The sequence below is a fragment of the Phyllopteryx taeniolatus genome, chromosome 15 (genome assembly GCF_024500385.1).
Source record: "Phyllopteryx taeniolatus isolate TA_2022b chromosome 15, UOR_Ptae_1.2, whole genome shotgun sequence".
Classification (NCBI taxonomy): domain Eukaryota; kingdom Metazoa; phylum Chordata; class Actinopteri; order Syngnathiformes; family Syngnathidae; genus Phyllopteryx; species Phyllopteryx taeniolatus.
In genome coordinates this window covers 17,561,991-17,582,198 of record NC_084516.1, presented here as the reverse complement: position 1 = coordinate 17,582,198, position 20,208 = coordinate 17,561,991, and the positions used below count along the sequence as shown (strand labels likewise).

Here is a 20,208-nt window from a genome sequence, read left to right as displayed (position 1 = left end):
CGTAAATGGTCAGCCTGATCAATGTTTTACGATCGCAAAGTCTTACGAGTGTGGTCAACCCCGATTTGGACCAAGCCACGGTGTCTCTGATAGTGACTGGAAAGGAACAATAGCCAATTGTGACAATTAGGTTACAAATAAAGGAGCATAACTAGTCATTCAACACAATAAAAGCAACAGTTTCAATGTGATCAAATCCAAATTTATTCAATTTAAAAACAAAAAGCTTGAACAAAGCCGTCTAATTCATTTAAACAACATATGATATAAAACAATGTAACATTACAGAAGCTATAAACAATAAAACCCAAATAAATAAATAAGCACTAAGCTCGCAACTGTTCATGGTCAGGGAATGCCAAGGAGAAGAGGGGGGTTTTGCACTTAGCCTAGTTTGTTCTATTTCTTCTTCTAGAACTGCTCTTTCTTTTTCTTTATATGCCCTGTGACACCCTGCTGAGACCCGCAATTTCAAGGTAATCTTGAGAACACCACACACTGCTTGTCATGTGTTGGTTAAGATGTTTACAAATCGCTATGTGTCTGTATACTTCATTAGCCACACGAGAGTGCAACTGTTAGAAAAGTCTCTCAGCAGTTATATGCCACTGTCAGAATCAGAATCATCTTTATTTGCCAAGTATATCAAAAACACACGAGAAATTTGTCTCCGTCCGGTAGTTGGAGCCGCTCTACTACGACAACAGACAGTCAATTGACAGTGAAAACCTTTTCAGACATAAAAACACTGAGCAATAAAAGGTTACCAGTAATGTGGTAATGCCGAAACATTTAAAAAAAAAAATTGTGACAATTGTGCAAATGATGCTGAGTCTCTAGCAATTTAGAGCACTTTGAAATTACTAATAGAACAATAGTCTGGTGCAGTGACCATTGACCATTGTGCAAGTGGCGCAAAGACTTCAAGGAATAATCTGGAACAATGTCAATTGCGCAAATGGTGCACATACTTCTCAGGCACATGAGTAGCCTGCCAATCACAATAACAAAAATTGTCTTTTTTTTTTTTTTCCCTGACACAATTCTTGTATTGGATCCTATTTGATGGTTCATGCGCCCCTAATATTATGCTCTTTCAGATGCACGTTATGATTTACAGCTTTGAAAAGAACATAATCAGAACATAACGGTTGTTGACTAGCCTCGTAATGCCTTCATTGCCCCCCCAAAAAAACCGCATGACCAAAATACAGAATGACATTAGGTTTGTGTAATGTGTGTGTGTGTGTGTGTGTGTGTGTGTGTAATTCCAGTCACTGAACATACTGACCCAGATTACATTGTCCTACCAAGAGGAAGAGGAAAATGACTAGTTGACCAGGAGATGTGTGTGTGCGTGTGTGCGTGTATATATATATATATATATATATATATATATATGTATATATATATGTGTATATATATATATATATATGTGTACAATCCCCAGCGACGTGCACTAACGCAAACAATCCACACGTAAAGCTGTGACGATTAAGACAAGCGGAGTATTGCGACTAGCAATGTCTTGTCTCCATGGGCTCTGCCTAGTGAGAGGCAGCGCACTGAGGCGTAAATGCTAAAAAGGGGAACGCTCCAGAGCTCATGCATGAGCACATACTTGAGCACACATGGGCCTGTCTTTCAAGTGTGCTAGATGAGTTCAAACCCACCGTTTGGGTCCATTCATATCCTCTATGTGCTGAATCGCACTGCTCTAATATATTTTAGATGAACACTGGGAGAAACCTTTGCACTCTCTTCGTTTATTGTCAACTTGCAATATTATTATTATTTTATTGTTTTAATTAATGCACTGCTGCATTTACCTGAATATACAAATTAGTTTAGCTGTGGTTAGAAATACAGTGGAACCTCTGATTTATAGTATACTTTCCACAGTACTTTTCACAGAAAACAATGGACAACACATCACAGTGTGCAGGTTGATATTTTAATCAACGTGTTAACCTAAAGTTTGTAAAGAAGCAATTTACGCAATAATGTGACCTAATAAAACTAAAATTAAAAAGAATACGCACACTTTGTTTATATGGAAGTATCTAAAGTTTTCTCTGACTTTAAAGTCATATTTTCCGGAAATATTTGTTTGAATTCTGCATTGTACAACATCAACTGGGGCATTCATGAACTGATGATGAACTGCACCGGATCAAGAAGCATGGAATATCCCCTTTCAAAGCAAGAGAATGCAATGTCCTTTTAATAAATAAGAGACAGGCGTAGTAAAATAGATGCAGAGCAAAGTACATTTTTTTGTTTTTATTTTCCTCCTATAATTTGTTCCTGCATTTCTGCTGTCCCAAAGTACCACTGACCCCCTTTATGTCAACTTTATCCCGCATTAGTACTGCTTAATGCCGTCGTCTTATGTCGTCCTTTTCTCTCTCTCACCATCTCATGTACTTTTGGGGTATGCTTAACTTATTTTATTACCTTAATCATATACAGTATACGCATATATAGTGGTACAAAGTCTCGTTTGAGACGCTTCAAAATGACCCGCTTCTGTCAGTCAGGTAGGAGTTTTTCGTCATTGCAGCGTCACGATGATTTGGCCTGTTACTCACCCGTCTCTTCGCCGTCTTTCTTATGAATTTGCAATCGCGTCTGACGTTTTAGGGTCATTGCAAGCTTCAGGGGCCCTGATTAGTTGCATCGTGCGACTGGATCCCTCCGTTGAGACTCAATTTTGCAGCAGGAGTGTTGACTTTTAGGCAGGTGTAGATGTTTGGAAGTTTTGTTCCTCATGAACACGAGTTAAAAATGGTTGTTTTGCCGTTAGTTTACACGCCGACAGTGTTTTAGAGCGGTAAAACGCTAACATCCGGAAAAGCATCTCGAAACATACTTGTTTTGAAAATGACACCATTATTGTTTCTATGCAAACAATGGTGTTCACTATGAGTACTTAACCAAACTGCAATGTAACTTGTTACTTAACTTGACTGTAATGTTTGCCTTTTTAAAGCTTCTCCAGCAATTTGCTATACCAGTAATGTGTCCATTGGCGTTGCATTAATACAAACCTCAAATTGTGTAAGTATACATACTATGAAAGAGAAAATACTTTCGGAAGTGCGTGTTTCTTCACAAAGTAATAACACCAACTTCTAGCCTGGCATGCATATCGCAGTGTTTTTGGACGTTTTTGCCCATTTCGAGTATGATTCCAGGTTGGTTGACTTACTTTTTAAAATGGGATGTAAGGTGATCGGATGAATTGTAGCCTGTCAGAAATGTGATTAGATGGTTGAAACTTGAATCACGGGCAACTGACAATTACACGGCTTACATGGAACAGCAATGACGCAAGCTGACAATTATAATTTGAAAATCGTACTGTGTCTGCCCAGCTTTAGCATCATTTTCAAACTCCCATTTTGACCCTGGTGTTAGTACAGTATTTTCAGTCAAGGAATTTTTCTCATATCCTCCTTTTCTGAGGGCTATGCATTTGTCATATAAATGTGAGCTGGGTTACCTGGGAATGCCTCACAAAGCTTTCCTCCGCCAGCCGTGAACAAAGAAAGTCAGTCTTCCGTCTCTGGGAGGTTTTTTTTCCTCACAAGCTCAGCTAATTGGCTTCCTCAGGAAAACTGCCATCAAGACAGTTCTCATAGGAAGCAGACGCCAAAAACAAATCTGCTTAATGTTGGCAACGAGCTGGTTTTCCTGCCAGCCCACGAGTAAAAATAAGGCTGTCCAATGTCAAAATGATGATCTGTTTGTGTCTTTGTGTTGCAGGTGACCATCCTTCGAGGAAAGGATGGATACGGATTCACCATCTGCTCGGATTCGCCTGTGAGGGTGCAGGCTGTTGATCCAGGCAAGAATGTTCTTTTAAGAAGAATCCAAAACAATATAAAGCCACGTTTCCACCAAGCAGTATCGTTAATTTCATAGTATTGTTTGGAATAACCCTGATTCGGCTTACGTGTCCAAATGAACAGAACCAAGACTATTGCAGTTAACATGAATGGTGGACACCCAGGATTTCGCATTTGCTTTTACCAGACAAGTGGTGTCCTGTGATATACAACCCCAATTCCAATGAAGTTGGGACGTTGTTTTAAACATAAATAAAAACAGAATACAATGATTTGCAAATCATGTTCAACCTATATTTAATTGAATACACTACAAGGACACGATATTTAAAGTTCAAACTGATAAACTTGATTGTTTTTAGCAAATAATCATTAACTTAGAATTTTATGGCTGCAAGACGTTCCAAAAAAGCTGGGACAGGTGGCAAAAAAGACTGAGAAAGTTGAGGAATGCTCATCAAACACCTGTTTGGAACTACCCACAGGTGAACAGGCTAATTGGGAACAGTTGGGTGCCATGATTGGGTAGAAAAGGAGCTTCCCTGAATTGCTCAGTCATTCACAAGCAAAGATGGGGAGAGGTTCACCTCTTTGTGAACAAGTGCGTTAGAAAATAGTCGAACAGTTTAGGGACAATGTTCCGCAATTTACAATTGCAAGGAATTTTGGGGATTTCATCATCTACGGTCCATAATATCATCAAAAGGTTCAGAGAATCTGGAGAAATTACTGCATGTAAGCGGCAAGGCCGAAAACCAACATTGAATGCCCGTGACCTTCGATCCCTCACGCGGCACTGCATCAAAAAACGACATCAATGTGTAAAGGATATCACTGCATGGGCTCAGGAACACTTCAGAAAACCAATGTCAGTAAATACAGTTTGGCGCTACATCCGTAAGTGCAACTTGAAACTCTACTATGCATAGCAAAAGCCATTTATCAACAACACCCAGAAACGCCACTGGCTTCTCTGGGCCCGAGCTCATCTAAGATGGACTAATGCAAAGTGGAAAAGTGTTCTGTGGTCCGAAGAGTCCACTTTTCAAATTGTTTTTGGAAATTGTGGACGTCGTGTCCCCCGGGCCAAAGAGCAAAAGAACCATCCAGACTGTTATGGACGCAAAGTTCAAAAGCCAGCATCTGTGATAGTATGGGGCTGTGTTAGTGCCAATGGCATGAGCAACTTGCACATCTGTGAAGGCACCATGAATGCTGAAAGGTACATACAGGTTTCGGAAAAACATATGCTGCCATCCAAGCAACGGTTTATTCATGGACGCCCCTGCTTATTTCAGCAAGACAATGCCAAACCACATTCTGCACATGTTACAATAGCGTGGCTTCGGAGTAAAAGAGTGCGGGTACTAGACTGGTCGGCCAGCAGTCCAGCCCTGTCTCCCATTAAATATGTGTGGCGCATTATGAAGCGTAAAATACGACAACGGCGACCCCAAACTGTTAAACAGCTGAAGCTGTACATCAAGCAAGAATGGGGAAGAATTCCATCTACAAAGCTTCAACAATTAGTGTCCTCAGTTCCCAAACGTTTATTGAATGTTGTTAAAAGAAAAGGTGATGTAACACAGTAGTAAACATGACCCTGCCCCAGCTTTTTTGGAACATGTTGCAGCCATAAAATTCTAAGTTAATGATTATTTGCTAAAAACACTAAAGTTTATCAGTTTGAACATTAAATATCTTGTCTTTGTAGCGTATTCAATGAAATATAGGTTGAACATGATTTGCAAATCATTGTATTCTGTTTTTATTTATGTTTAACACAACGTCCCAACTTCATTGGAATTGGGGTTGTAGTTCAGTTTAGTTCGCTATGGTCTAGTTTAGAACAATAAAACCTGATTTGGCTTGCATTGTACTTGACTATGAAATCAAAAACAGAATCATCTTCATTTGCCAAGTATGTGAAAAACTTGCAAGGAATTTGTCTCTGGTAGTTGGAGCCGCTCTAGTACAACAACAGACAGCCACCGTGAGAGTCACTGAGCAATAAAAGGTTGCCACTACTGTGGTAATGCTTATACAATAACAATTGTGGAAATCATGCAGTCCTCAAGCAATTTAGAGCAGTTTGAAGTGACGAGTAGTGCGATAATCTGGAACAGTGACAATTTTGCAAATGGTGCAGATAGTTCTCTAGCACATGAGTAGCCAGTATTGGTCAACAACAGATATGCAAATAGTGCAGAGTGACACGACTACTGCAGTGAGTCCACGTATAATGTAGTAGTGTCTCAAAAGAGATGTGCAAAGTTGGCAGCATGTTACAATGGAATTGTTAGCCACCCGTTTAAGTGGTTAACGACAAGAGGGAAGAAGCTGTTGGAAACTCTTCTAGTTTTGGTTTGCTTTGTTCGATAGCGCCTACCTGAGGGAAATAGCTGGAAGAGGTGGTGACCAGCATGTGGAGGGTCCAAGAGGATTTTACATGCTCTTGTCTTAGTTCTGGCAGCGTGCAAGTCCTCAAGAGTGCGTAGGGGGGGGTACGGACGATTTTTTCAGCAGCCCTAACTGTGCGTTGCAGTTGGAGTTTGTCCTTTTTTGTAGCAGCACCAAACCAGACTGTGATGGATGAACACAGAACCAATTCGATGACTGCTGTGGAGAACTGCCTCAACAGCTCCTGTGGCAGGCCGTGCTTCCTCAGAAGCAGCAGGAAGGACATCCTCTGCTGAGCCTATTTAAGGATGGAGTTGATCTGGGTCTCCCACTTCAGGTCCTGAGAAATTGTAATTCCCAGGAACTTGAAGGTCTCGACGATTGACACAAAGCAGTTGGACAGCGTGAGGTGCAGCTGTGGCGAAGGATACTTCCTGAAGTCCACGATCATCTCTACAGTCTTGAGCATGTTCAGCCCCAGGTTGTGCCAGCTCCACCAAAACACCAGCCGCTCCACTTCCTGTCGATACGCAGACTCGTCACCGTCTTTGATGAGGTCGATGACTGTGGTTGTCTGCAAACTTCAGGAGTTTGACAGCCGGGTGCGTTGAGGTGCAGTCGAACAATAGGAAGGCAGTAAACAACTATGGAGGGGATCCAGAATTTTTGGATTTCTCTGAATGTGGCAAGAAGGCAAGGGGTGTCTTGTGGTATATTTGGAGAGTAAACCATAATATGGCTTGCATTTCCACGATTCAATTGAATGCAGGACACAACAATGGAGGACATTTAGAAATGTGTCTTGTTTTGCCAAATCTCTTTCTGACAGAATAAGTAAGGACACAATTTTGTCTTTGTGGGTTTTTATTACAAGAAAAAAAGTTACGAGTTGTCACCCCTTACTGAAGTCCATGCAAACAATCACCTCTGTTACACAGAAGTGAGGGAGACAGAGAAGAAAAGGAAAAGCAAAACAATTATCTTTGTCCAGCTGCACTCAACTTATCTTTATCGAAAAACAGCTAGTAGTCACAACAAGGCTGGGAACAACTAGGACGCACAGCATGGCCGGAAAACAGCTAGTAGTCACAACATGCAACAATAAAGCATGTGAAGGTTGTATAAACTAATAGAAGTAATATTTGGTATGTATAAAACATACATTTTCCAACTCAGTCTTTTCACATACGGAAAGGAGGCAAGGTGTGTCTCGTGGTATTGTTCAGTTCAGCTCGCTGTGGTACAATTTGGAATAGTAAGCCCTGATTTTCCTCGCCTTTCAACAAAGAAGAGGAACATTACAGAGTTATCGATGGAAGACATCCAGAATTGTGTATCTTCTTCTTGCATGAGGAGTGCCCTGTTGTATTGCACAGCAGAAAAGAACGGGTACCATGCCTTTAGGTGTCCTAATCCACTGAAAAAAACAAAAAAACACACTGGAATGGTGTCTTGATTGAGGTGTCTTTGTTGTTTTCTGTGGCAGGAGGCCCCGCGGACCAAGCGGGTTTGCAGCAGCTGGATACGCTTCTGCAGCTCGACGGTCAGCCCGTGGAGCAGTGGAAATGTGCCGACTTGGCCCATGCCATCAGGTAAGACTACCGATCATCTTGTTTGTTTAGGATAGCATCCCAAAACTGTGGGGTTCTTGCTCTTGGCATAAAGAATCAAGCCCATAATAGCATTGGTGGAGAAATGATACCTGAACCTCAGCTACATTCAGCAGTTTGGGACTATTGTCATTCACAATCAACACGTTTCTTTCTCTTACAGGGAAAAGTAATCCCTGATGTCTGAATCCTTGAAATTAGGCCAAGAATGAACATGTACTCATTTCACCTCAACGCCCTGTACCATAGGTGTCAAACTCAAGGCCCGGGGGCCAGATGCGGCCTGCCACATCATTTTATGTGGCCCACGGAAGCAAATCATGCTCGTCAACTTTCGGGATTTTTGCTAAAATCTGTACCCAAATTCCAAATTATCATAATAATAAACAATAATGTTGAGATATTGCATTTTTCTGTTACCAAACCCTTCTTCTACAGTAACGTAAACAATACTTGAACAAACTATTATCCTTGTCTTCTGATTTCAAAACTAGTTATCCCTCAATTTGCTGTGTAATGGTAATAATATGTTTTGGTGATTAAACATTTATATGGTTTCACTGTTCTAACGGCCCTCTGAGGGAAATCATAAGTATAATGCGGCCCGAGACAAAAAAGAGTTTGACACCCCTGCCTTGTACCATATACTGGAAGATAACAAGCGCTATAGAAAATGGATGAATGGCTGAATTAACTCAAAGTGGGTTATTCCTCATTGCTGAAAGTCTGAGAAAAAAAAAGCATGTGACTGGTAAAACGATAAGAAGGAACCTACGAGACATAAACAATATTCGGGCCAGTGTTGAAATGATTCTCGAGAGCAAGAACCCAATAGATTTTGAAAAAATCTTGAGTCAATGAATAGATCCATCCATCAATTTTCTACAGTGCTCGTCCTAATTAGGGTCGCGGGCGAGCTAGAGCCTATCTTAGCTGACTTTAGATAAGAGGCGGGGTACACCCTAAACTGATTGCCGGCCAATTGCAGAGAGCATGTTGACAAATAACCACACATTAACACCATCCATGAACCTAACGTATACAATGTGGGAGTACCTGCCGAAAACCCACGCAGGCAAGTGGAGAACATGCAAACTCCACAAAGGAAGGCCGGAGCCGAGGTTCAAACCCAGAATCCCTTGAGTGTGAGGCAGAACCAACAGCTCACCGTGCTGCCCCAGTTAATAGATAGCCTATAAAAGGAATAGGGATCTTGATTCTTAGATAGAAAGACGACATCGACCTGATGTGGCTCTTTTTGTCCATCTTGAGTAGAGCAAGAACCCAACTGATTGTGAATGACATAAAGGTGTAATCTTTCAAAATGAAAAAGAATCTTGCCTTGACATGAAGACTCAATGCCTGAAAGGGTTGATAGAAAATTGTGCCCGGTAGAAAAATGACATCGACCTGATCTTGAGCAGAGAAGAATTGAGCCCAAGAGAGCCCTAAACAGAACCCTTTTTCACCTTTGACGTGAGCTTGTGTCAGATAGCCATCAAAATGAATAGTATTCACTTGTCAACACTAAAAATGAAGCTTTGTAAACATTTGAGGTTACATTTCCTTTGTTTAACCAGGTAAGGCAATTGAGGACAGTTTCCCATTTATAATGTTGACCTGGCAGCAATTTAAGGTCGGAGCTGGGTTTCGAATCACCGACCCTTTGGTCAGTGGACGACCCGCTCTAGCAACTGAGCCACAGCCGCCCATGATTAAAGAATCCCTGATATCTTGGATCTGATTCTTCAAAATGAAGAGGGTTGCTTCCAAAATGCCGATGCACGTTTGTCATGTGTCCGCAGAAACAGCGCAAATGAGATCACAGTGGTGGTGTGGCGCAGCGGCCCCTCAGCCAAGCCCAACTTCGAGGGTCTCATCCACCGACCCTCCTACAAGCCGTCCACCTCCAACTATGAGAAACCCTCGCCGCCCGCCCGCCAGCGTGCCCCAGACTTGGGCATCGGTCGAACCCCGCCGGCCGTGCCGCCGCTCCCGGCTCACCACCGCACCGCCGCCGCCCGCAGGCTGCTGGTCAACGGCTGCGACGGCATCGCAGGCGGCACCGGGGTCTTAGGGGTGGACACCCTGAGGTGGGGCGCCCAGGGCGGCTCGGCCGAGGAGCTGGACGGCAAGCCGCGGCACCTCCAGCACCCTCACACCGCCACTCTGAAGGGAACCAGGGTAAAGGCGTCCAACGGGGACAACTACATCATCCTGGCCCCCTTCAATCCCGGAAGCCAGGTACCGCAGACTGGTGGTGGGCTGCATCTTCATCATCTCCTCCGTCCTCCTCATCCTCACCATGGTCACGTGATGGCTCATGCTAGATATGTATCCTTACCCTTCATCCCCGGTGCTAATTGATAGACTGACTTGACACAAGGGCTTCCTTCAATGTTCCTTTTATTGTGAACACAGGAAGTGCATTCAGACGACAATAAAGCACTTAGTCCGCCATCCTTATGCCTGGCCATACAAAGACATCTGGTAAACAAAGCATGTGTTTATTAATTGCATCATTAATCTCATAGGTATCCTATTGATTTTAACCATGTTTAATGCAACAGTTCATGGATCACACATGGGGATTTTTCAGAACTGTGTACACTATGTACTGACTCTAGTGGTTGCATCAATAAAGCAAACTTGTTATCAAAGCAAAGACTGAAATGAGTTCCTTAGTTAAGTGTAATTACACATTACTAACACATTTGTGTGAGAACAACTGACTAACAGGCCTAACCTTTATTTCTCTTGCTATCCATGTAAAGTTGGTAACTAGTTTATACCATCAAAACACCCCCTTGTGTCTCTGAGCTTTAGTAGATTGTGTGAAAATCTGTGTGTGCGATTACATTTTTGCAATTAAGTAGAAGAGGAGATGATTCAGCCAATCAAAATGAATCGCAATTACAGCACAAAAATAAAATATTCATTTCACAATAGCAAGAATTAATGATTTAAGTAGTTACCATTGTCGACATGTGAAGGCCACATTTACATTAAAGTGACTGCTGGAAACACCAACACAGTGCTATCATGTTATCTCTTTGCAAAGTGACGACATGACAGCATATACACGCCTCGTTGTGATGACCACGTCCTACCTTACTGATTTAATTTGAGTGTAAAATGAGTGTAATGTACCGATTTCTCTGCTTTCAGATCTTGAGGCCGGTTTATCAGGACAATCAGGGAACGTTTGGTAAGACACCTGTCAACATACAAACCATGATATAGGAATATAGTGTTTGTCATAGTAAATCATTAATATTACTTGGATAAGTTTATAGAATAAAACATGACTTCTAAGCCTCTGTGGTGGCTTTATAACATTACATTTCAATTCCATTGTTTATATTAAGGTTCATAGAAGTACTCGGCATAGAAAATAAGAAAAAGGATTTAAAAAGTACATACAGTACACACAAGGGAAAGATAAAGCAGTGCACCTCGTCTAATTGTGTGAAGAGTGAACAGTGTCATCAAATGTGCATTTCTCACTATGAATTCGTTCTAATCTTTACTATGTTGTCTTTTAGCCAGCCGTTTGTATCCCACGCGGCAGGCCTCTGGTGCTCAGAACCAGGCCGCCGGCTCCGGTGGGGGTGTCGGAACCTTTTCGCCCGGTTCAAGTGGAGGCGGTCCTTTCTCCGGCCGCACTGGCTTTCTGCGTCGCTCCAACAATGGCAAGACGGCAAAAAACACCCCCACCGGTGCCGGCGTGCCCAACTACCCGCAGCAGAGTGCCAACTTTGCCAACTACCAGAATTGCACCATCGTCCGTTCACACGTCCCTCATGGTAACTATGGATATGTCTCTATGGCGCCCAAGATCCTCATCTTCCCCATCTTTGTTCAGGTGTGTCTGTTTCTTACCAACACATCTTTTTTATTTTTATTTTTTTGTTTTTTTTTGGGCACCATAAATCTAATATATCTAACCTATCTAAGCAGCCTCTGGACGTGTGCAGTCGAGCTCTCATCATAACAGAGGAGATGATTTTACATGAGAGCAAGAATCACTCCCTCAAGGTCAGTCAAACCTTGTGACAATACAAAATACAAATGATTCAATTTTTGGAGAATAATGTTGTGATTGTACCAGGAAGAAAAGTTACAATTTTACGTAAATAAAGATGGGAATTTACCTGGAAAAAAAGTTGTCATTTTTGGAGAACAAAGTTAGAATTTTATCTTGGAAAAAGTCATAATTTAGCAAAAACAGACTGCAACTTTTACCAAGGAAAATAATTGTAATTTTGTATAAAATCTAGTCCAGAATTAACAGGGTAAAAATTTTCACCAGGAATTTTCTTTTTATTTTTACGGTAGGAAAAAAGTTGTTGTTTAACAAGAATAAAGTCATACTTTATACCACAAAGAAAATGCATAATTCTGTCAGGATAAAGTTTTAATTTTACCACAAAATATTTTATTTTATTTTACAAGAATAAAGACAAAAAGAAAATAAATATTTTTTAAAAGTAATAATTTTACTACAATAAATAATGTTAAACGGCTAATAAATAATACTTTTAAGAGAAAAAAGTCACACTTTTACCATGAGAAACTGTAGTAATTTGTATTTTTTAATTAAAAAAAAGTGTTTTCTTAAAATTGTGAAAGAACAGATTACAGTGAGGCAAAAAAGAACAAATTAACAATTATTATTATTAGCAAATTATTATTATTATTATTATTAATAATAATAATAACAGTGTTTATTCTACTAGTAATATTAAAGAGAATAATTACAGAATAAAGTCGAGTTGTGATTTTGATTTTGTGAAGTTAAATATCTTATGAGGGAGAAATTATAAAGGTCCCAATTTTACAAAACCAAAACAAATGTAATTTTATGAGTCGTAATTTTACCAGGAACAAAAGTATTTATTTGTAAAAAATATATATATTTGACTAATCCACAGTATTTAATGTACTGTGTTTATTCACCTCCTGATTGTTCTTTCATTGCAGGTTACAGTGTTCGTGTACACAGACTTGATGTTGGTCACGAGAGAAGACGAGCCCGGCAAGTGTAATGTCCTCCAGAGTCCTTTGTACCTGCGACACCTGCGACTACAGGACGGTAAGTTTGGAGGCGTCAAAATGCATGCAGGGAAACATTGCTTAAGGTGTGGGACATTGTACACCACTTCATACTACAATCATAATAATAAAGTTGTTCTTAAATAAACCTTTTAGAAGGCATGTAACCCGTATAAAGTAAAACTCCAAATTGACACCACACGTCTCAAAACATGGCAATAGAAATACTGTATGTGATTTTTAACATTTAATCAAAAAAACATGATCAGAAATTAAGCACATTAAAGACATTTTGTGACAATTTGGTCAGAGTTTTACCATGAAAAAATGTCAGTCGTTTGTGAGAAACAAATTACTGATTCTACCAAGAAAAGAATTGGGAATTTTGCTGTGTAAGGTTTTGTGAATAAAGTCGTAATTTTGTGAAAATAAAGTCTTAATTTTAAAAAGGAAAAAAAAAAAAGATTTAAGACGCCAGAGTTTTACTAGAAATGTTTTATGGGGTGGGGTGAAATAATGGGATGATTTTAGTAAGAGAAAATGTTTACATTTTGCATAATTTTATTTATTTTTTCCCTCATGAAAATGTTTTCCTGTTAAAAGTATGACTGTACTTTTACCAGGAAAAAAAAGACAGTTACATGAGGGAAAAAAAAGTCGGAATTTTACTGGTTAGAAAAAAATGTTACATTTTCACTTGACATGTTCCCGGATTCCAAATTAGCGTTTCATACCTTTTTGAAAATTTCATTCCAAAGACAGCATCTTTCTCTCGATTAAGACACAATAACTCTTGTATTGGCTCTCAATGAGATTGTTCCGATTATTTGTTTAAGAGTTTTGAATGGCAAAAGCGAAATGTTACATTTAGCAACAAACCCCCGTTTGACCTGCGGCTATTTAGGGAGCGACATCCCCGCTGAGTTCCTGCTGCTTTGTCTTTTTATTCCAGTCCCCAGTAAACAGTCTTCTCCAATGCCAGTGCACTCCATAACTTGGCTGCAGCCAACGACAGCCTCATGTCATGACTCACTCAAAATATTTGTCTTTAGTATAGACATGCAGGGAGGCCGATAATGTACTTGTAACTCCTCCATGATCCCCCCCCCCCCCACCCCCTCCCATGCAGCACATTGTTTCAATTTTGAATAATACTGAACTCCATTGTGCTACTTTGTGCTCTATTGTTTTGACTCGTCACAAATCCTTGTTATCTGTGTCATACTGTTCAAAATCTGTGGTGCATGATATTCAATTGGACTAAGTGGCACCGTAGCGGCTTAATTGATGTAGCAGGATCACAGGCGATCAGGGGAGGACACTTATTTGGATCACGTTCAAATGTTGTATAATATGAAAATAAATGAATTCAAATAAAATAACATGATGTTGTAAATGTAATGACGTCAAAATAATTCATGCTGATTGCGTACGAAAAATAAATACACTGAATTACTTTTGATATATATATTTTAAACTAAATTAATAAAATTAGTTGTTGGTTGTCGATAAAATACAAATTTTAAATAAAATGTAATTACAAAAAGCAATTATTTGTTGGATAAAAATAAAATAAAACATTGATGTTGATGTCAGACAAACAAATTAAATAAAAGTAGATTAGAAAAATAAAGAATTAAGCAAATAAATGTTTTAATTAAATTAATATATATATTATTCAAATGAAACAAAATTGAAACAAAATGATTTAAGTTGGCTGATAAAACAAATTTTAATGAAAATGTAATTAATGTATATTAAAAAATATGTATTCATGTTTGCAGATAAAGCAAATAAAATAAAAGTAGATAAGAAAAATAAATAGAATCAAACAAAACAAAATCCATTTGAATGAAATTGATTTAAATAGAATAAAATAACATTAATTTTATTTTGACTTGAATCACAATGTATCGATTTATTATTGTTGATTGTAGATATTTTATTGCTACAGGAAATGTTTTTGCATAAAAGTCAAAATACAGAAAAAAAAAAATAGAAGTCAAGCTGAGGTCACCGCTGTCACTTGTGGTAACATAATCTGAGGTCATCAGGGGTCACATTCAGGTTTGCCCCTCTCAGTGTGTGTGCGTGTGTGTGTGTGTGTTGTCATAAATGAACACAGTCACAGAGTACACAGATCTCCGCCCTGCTGCCTGCCTGTCATTGTTTTTTCGCGTCGGCAGCGTCAGTCAGGAAAGAGGCGCCAGTGGGGGATTGTGTTTGTTTCAAGTGTGTGCGTGTGTGTGTGTGTGTGTGTGTGTGTGCGTGCGTGCGCGCGTGTGTGTGCGTGTGTGTGTCTGCACGGCGAAAAATGATCCAGCCGGGACCAGGTCAATACAACAGCTGTCCCGTGTTCCTGTCTACACGATACTTAAACGTCAAGGAGCGTGGGAAACATTGAGGCTTGAACACAACCTGCAAGCAGATATGATCAGCTGTCAGTGAAATTATATGTGTTGCCATGACAATGGATTTTCAGCCAGTAGTGCATCTTACGTTCAAAAATTGTTGAGGCGTTTCCAATGTTTTGCCCCTCTCATGAAGCCAAACAAGGCAACCAAACTATTAGAAACTGATCTCATGAACTTTAAAACATAATATATCCAATAGTGACCTCTGCTGGTTATTGTTAAAAGTGACTATTTCTTTATACACTTGATGCATATAGGAGCTGGGGGTGTGTATTTATGCTACGACAGCACTAGGTGCTTCTTCAAGTTAATTTATCTTTTTTTCCTGACAAACGCTTGTGTAAGGGGGGGGGGGGGGGGGCGACCTTTTCTTCTTTATTTCTCCATACAGAGGCTATGGGTATAACCCAACTGCAGACAGTCCCAATAATGTATTTATTTGAGAGGGGGCCCTTTATAATTTTGCTGAAAAATTCTCTTGTCAGGGTGGAGCTGTATTTTCTTCTTTATTTCTTCATATGGAGCCTGTAGGTGTGTATTTTCTCATCTGCGGTGAGTTTTGGATGCAAAATTGACCTCATTTATTTCAGAGGAGGCCTTTATTTTGTTCTGAAATACTTGTGTAACGGTGGAGTGACGTTTTCTTGTTGATTTCCTCAACTCAGGGCTGGGGTTGTTCATTTACTCATCTGCAGTGAGAACCTGGAGCTTATTTTAATTCATTTATTTGAGAAAAGGCCGAGATATTTTCATACAGAACTGATTGTGTAAGGTTAGAGGTTCCTTTAGGTACTTACTAAAGGGCAGTCACTTAGATGGATTTGATTGGAGCGGAGGTCTTTATTTTTTCTTTCTACTGTACCGCTTGTTGAAAACATGCCAAAAGGTAACTGCAGCTACCTGACTTTCCTTTCTACGCAGAAAAGGGAGGTTTCTATTTGAGGGGAGGAATTTATTTATATAAGTACACAACACAAACAGTGATTACTACTGGAATGGAGGCCACTATTCAGGGAAATACGATGTTATTTGTAGTAATGATTATCATAATAAAAAGGAATAGCGGTATTAAGGTTTCATGTTTTCTTCTCTTACAGATTACACTGAAGAACTCCGATTCTACCTTATTCACATGACCGAAGTAAGACCCTCATTTACCGGCGTGTGTGTGTGCATGCATTTGTGTGTGTTTGTGATTCTGTGTGCTGACGGCAAGCCAATTGAGTCGACATTTAATCACATTATTGGTGAGACACGGGGATTAGCAGAGAGCTCGAATGAAAATTTATTTTCCTCTTGCATCGCTGTCACGTCCACAATATCTGCGCTGCGTGTCAAACAGAAGTCAAATCGTACGTGTTAGAAGAAAACAGAAGGAGTCGTTGTACTCTTAATTGAAAAAAACTAGCCGTTCTGTAGTAGGTTTTGTACTTTCCATTTTTCAGTTCCCAGAACCAGTGATTTAGAGTGGGGTGGGGTGAGGGGATGAAAAATTCCAAAGAATCAAGAGAATGAAGTAGTAGTCGCCATTAAAAAAAAATAAACAAGAGGTCCATAGCGGGGCTTGAACCGTATTACCTTTCGCCCTCCTGAACCCCTGATCGAGCATTAAGTGGGAGATAGGACGGTGCGAGGGAGGCGGACACCCAGAGATGGACATTTCTTGGAGGGGAGAACTTTCAAAAGAAGCAGAATGATAACAGAGAGAAGTAGTAGTAGTCCTATTCAAAGAAAAGAAAAGAAGTGAGTCTTGTACCTTGTTATCTTTCAGTTCCCTAAGATCTTGGTCTTATATTGGATGGATACAAAATTTCGGGGATGCACATTTTTGAAAGAATAGAAAAAGAGAAGCAATAGCAAAGTAGTAGCAGTTCCAATAGACAACAATCAGGTGGTTCGTTGAAGGTCTTCTACCTAACCCTTCAGTTTCAACCAGTGGCGAGTGTTGAGAGAACACAAAATAAGCTGTTTTTTGATTGCATTGTGAGCTTTGACTAGTCCTACCGCCGCTAGTCTTAAAAGGCTCATACCAGCAGGCCACAGCGAGGATGTGGGCCAGCAGCAGGAAGTGAAGTTCTACCTTTGTTACTAAAATGTCAAGGCCAATGATTCGCAGGCAACAACTTTGCGGTAACCAGAACTTTATTCATCATAGAACTTGTATGATACAACACGGACCAACATCACAACACTCGTCGATGACAACTGACAACAGTATAGCGTACAGCATACAGCAGTATGCTACAAGTACAGCGGCTGAAATAAGTATTTAACACGTCACCATTTTTCTCACTAAATATATTTCCAAAGGTGCTACTGACATGAAGATTTTCCCAGATGTTGGGAACAACCCAAGTAATTCATACATACAAAGAAAGTAGAACAAATAAGCTCAGAAATTAAGTTATGTGTAATAATGTGAAATGACACAGGGAAAAAGTATTGAACACATGAAGAAAAGGAGGTGCAAAAAGGCATGCAAAGCCCACACAACACCTAAAATCTATCAATACTCAAATAGCAATCCAGCCCCTTGTCAGTGCAAATGAATATCAGATGGTTCAGTCCTAATTGATGGCCTACAAAAAGGTCTCATTGCCAAGGTGTGAGTCAAGACACATCTCATAATGGGGAAGAGCAAAGAGCTGTCTCAAGACCATTGCAAACTAATTGTTGCAAAAGATAACGATGGCATTGGTTGCAGGCGCACATCTAAGCTTCTGAACGTTCCAGTGAGCATGGTTGTGGCCATAATATGTAAGTGGAAAGCCAATCATGCCACCATAACTTTGCCTCAATCAGGTGCTCCTTGCAAGATTTCTGACAGAGGAGTGCAAAAAATAATCAGAAGAGTTGTCCAAGAGTCAAGGACCACCTGTGGAGAGCTTCAAAAAGACCTGGAATTAGCAGGTACTGTTGTCACAAGGAAAACAGTGAGTAATGTACTCCGCCGTCATGGCCCGTATGTACGCTCAGCACGCAAGACCCCATTGCTGAAAAAAAAAAAAAAAAGCTTGTTTAAAGTTTGCTGAACAACATTTGGACAAACCAGTTAAATAGTGGGAGAATATAGTCTGGTCTGATTTGAGCAAAATGTAGCTGTTTGGATGCCATAAAGCTGCTCGAATGGCACAGCCAATCACATGACTTGAATCCAATCGAAAATCTATGGAAGAACTGAAACTCGAGGTCCATAAAAGAAGCCCACAGAATATTTGAAAACCCCTTGTGTGGAGGAAAGGGCCAAAATCACACCAGAGCAATGCATGCGACTAGTTTCTCCATACAGGAGGCGTCTTGAACCTGTCATTGCAAACAAAAGCTTTTGTACAAATGATTAAATAAATACCAGTTGGCGTGTTCAATACTTTTTCTCTATGTCATTTCACATTATTACACACAACTGAATTTATGATCTTATTTGTTCTACTTCCTTTGTATGAATGGATTACTTGGATTTTTCCCAACATCTGGTGAAATTTCCATGTCAATAGCACCTTTGGAAATATATCCATCTATCCATTTTCTGTACTGCTTATCCTCACAAGGGTCGTGGGTGTGTTGGAGCCTATCCCAGCTATCTTCTGGCGAGAGGCGGGGTACACCCTGAACTGGTCGCCAGCCAATCGCAGGGCACATATAAACAAACAACCATTTGCACTCACATTCACACCTACGGGCAATTTAAAGTCTTCAATCCACCTCCCACGCATGTTTTTTGGGTGTGGGAGGAAACCGGAGTACCCGAAGAAAACCCACGCAGGCACGGGAAGACCACGCAAATTTCACACAGGCGAGGCCAGGATTTGAACCCCAGTCCTCAGAACTGTGAGGCAGATGTGCTAACCATATACCAAATATTTAGTCGTGCAGCCCCCAGTATATTTGAGTGGAAAATGTGCTTGCATGAGGTCTTACTTGTAGTTGCAGGTAACTCCCTGCATACGATTCTGTGCATATTTCTTTTCCAAGTTGATGCAAATGGAAACTGTCTCAGAAAAAGCACTTAATGTCTACATCTGTATTCCAGTAAATCACCTTACTGCTGCAGACACATACACTACACTACATAGTATGCCGCGCAACCTCATTAGTAGGTTATGAATGTTTTCAAGCTTCACCCCTGCCTTTTTTTTTTGTTTTTGTTTTTTTGCTGAGATTCCAGACAGAATAAGAGGAGTATTGCTATCTGTCCCACAGACTGGGAAAAAGAGGAAGGAAGTGGCTCCATAGCTTTCACTCAGTCCAATTAGGAAGGCATATAAATAGCAATGTTTTACAGAGGAGAGTTGGAGCGGGCCAATAGCACAATTTGATTAGGCATGTTAACGTAACAGCGTGGAATTGGAATGTCGCCTCCGGAAAGCCCCCCTAAATGCTAGCACAACTGGAAATAATAATGATGATTAAAAAAAAAAAAAAACACATTTTCAAAGTTTTTCCACCACTGCAAAGAGAGGCGTTAGCACCGACGCTAGCGGTAACCCAACACTAGCGTGAATAATGCAACTGGTCACTGTCGCAACCTGTCAACAACTACTGTACATTAAAAACTGGATTTCCTCAATGGCATTGATGATGATACAACTTCTGTCACTACATTGGCACTAACACTAACACGAGTGACAAAAATACTGTTCTCCTGGTAAATAATACAAATCATTCATATGCTGACACAATAATATAATAAAAATATTGTTAATAATATCGTCATATAATATTTATGTGAAGAGCATTTTTATTTTTTTATTTTTACAAAACATCAGTCAAGGAAAATATATTTTTTTTTATCGTGGTTATTAGAGGTAAGGTGTTGATTAGAGATAAGGTATGTTTTTTCAAATGCATTTTTTATTACACTTGTTTTTACATATATTG

General features: G+C 40.0%; 1 protein-coding gene across 10 annotated transcripts in view; it reads left to right on the top strand.

The window, feature by feature from the left end:
• Window positions 1–20,208, top strand: part of rgs3a (regulator of G protein signaling 3a) — a 158,601-nt gene that overhangs the window by 38,021 nt on the left and 100,372 nt on the right. For 7 of the 10 annotated variants that reach the window (XM_061799892.1, XM_061799893.1, XM_061799897.1 and 4 more), the window contains 8 exons: window positions 3,769–3,850; window positions 7,738–7,843; window positions 9,667–10,105; window positions 11,030–11,069; window positions 11,407–11,726; window positions 11,822–11,899; window positions 12,845–12,956; window positions 16,428–16,471. In XM_061799892.1, the coding sequence (XP_061655876.1) occupies window positions 3,769–3,850; window positions 7,738–7,843; window positions 9,667–10,105; window positions 11,030–11,069; window positions 11,407–11,726; window positions 11,822–11,899; window positions 12,845–12,956; window positions 16,428–16,471 (1,221 nt within the window). Of the gene's footprint in view, window positions 1–3,768; window positions 3,851–7,737; window positions 7,844–9,666; window positions 10,106–10,301; window positions 10,352–11,029; window positions 11,070–11,406; window positions 11,727–11,821; window positions 11,900–12,844; window positions 12,957–16,427; window positions 16,472–20,208 lie in introns of those variants that run through there. The other 3 variants (XM_061799894.1, XM_061799902.1, XM_061799901.1) reach the window with 3 other exon arrangements.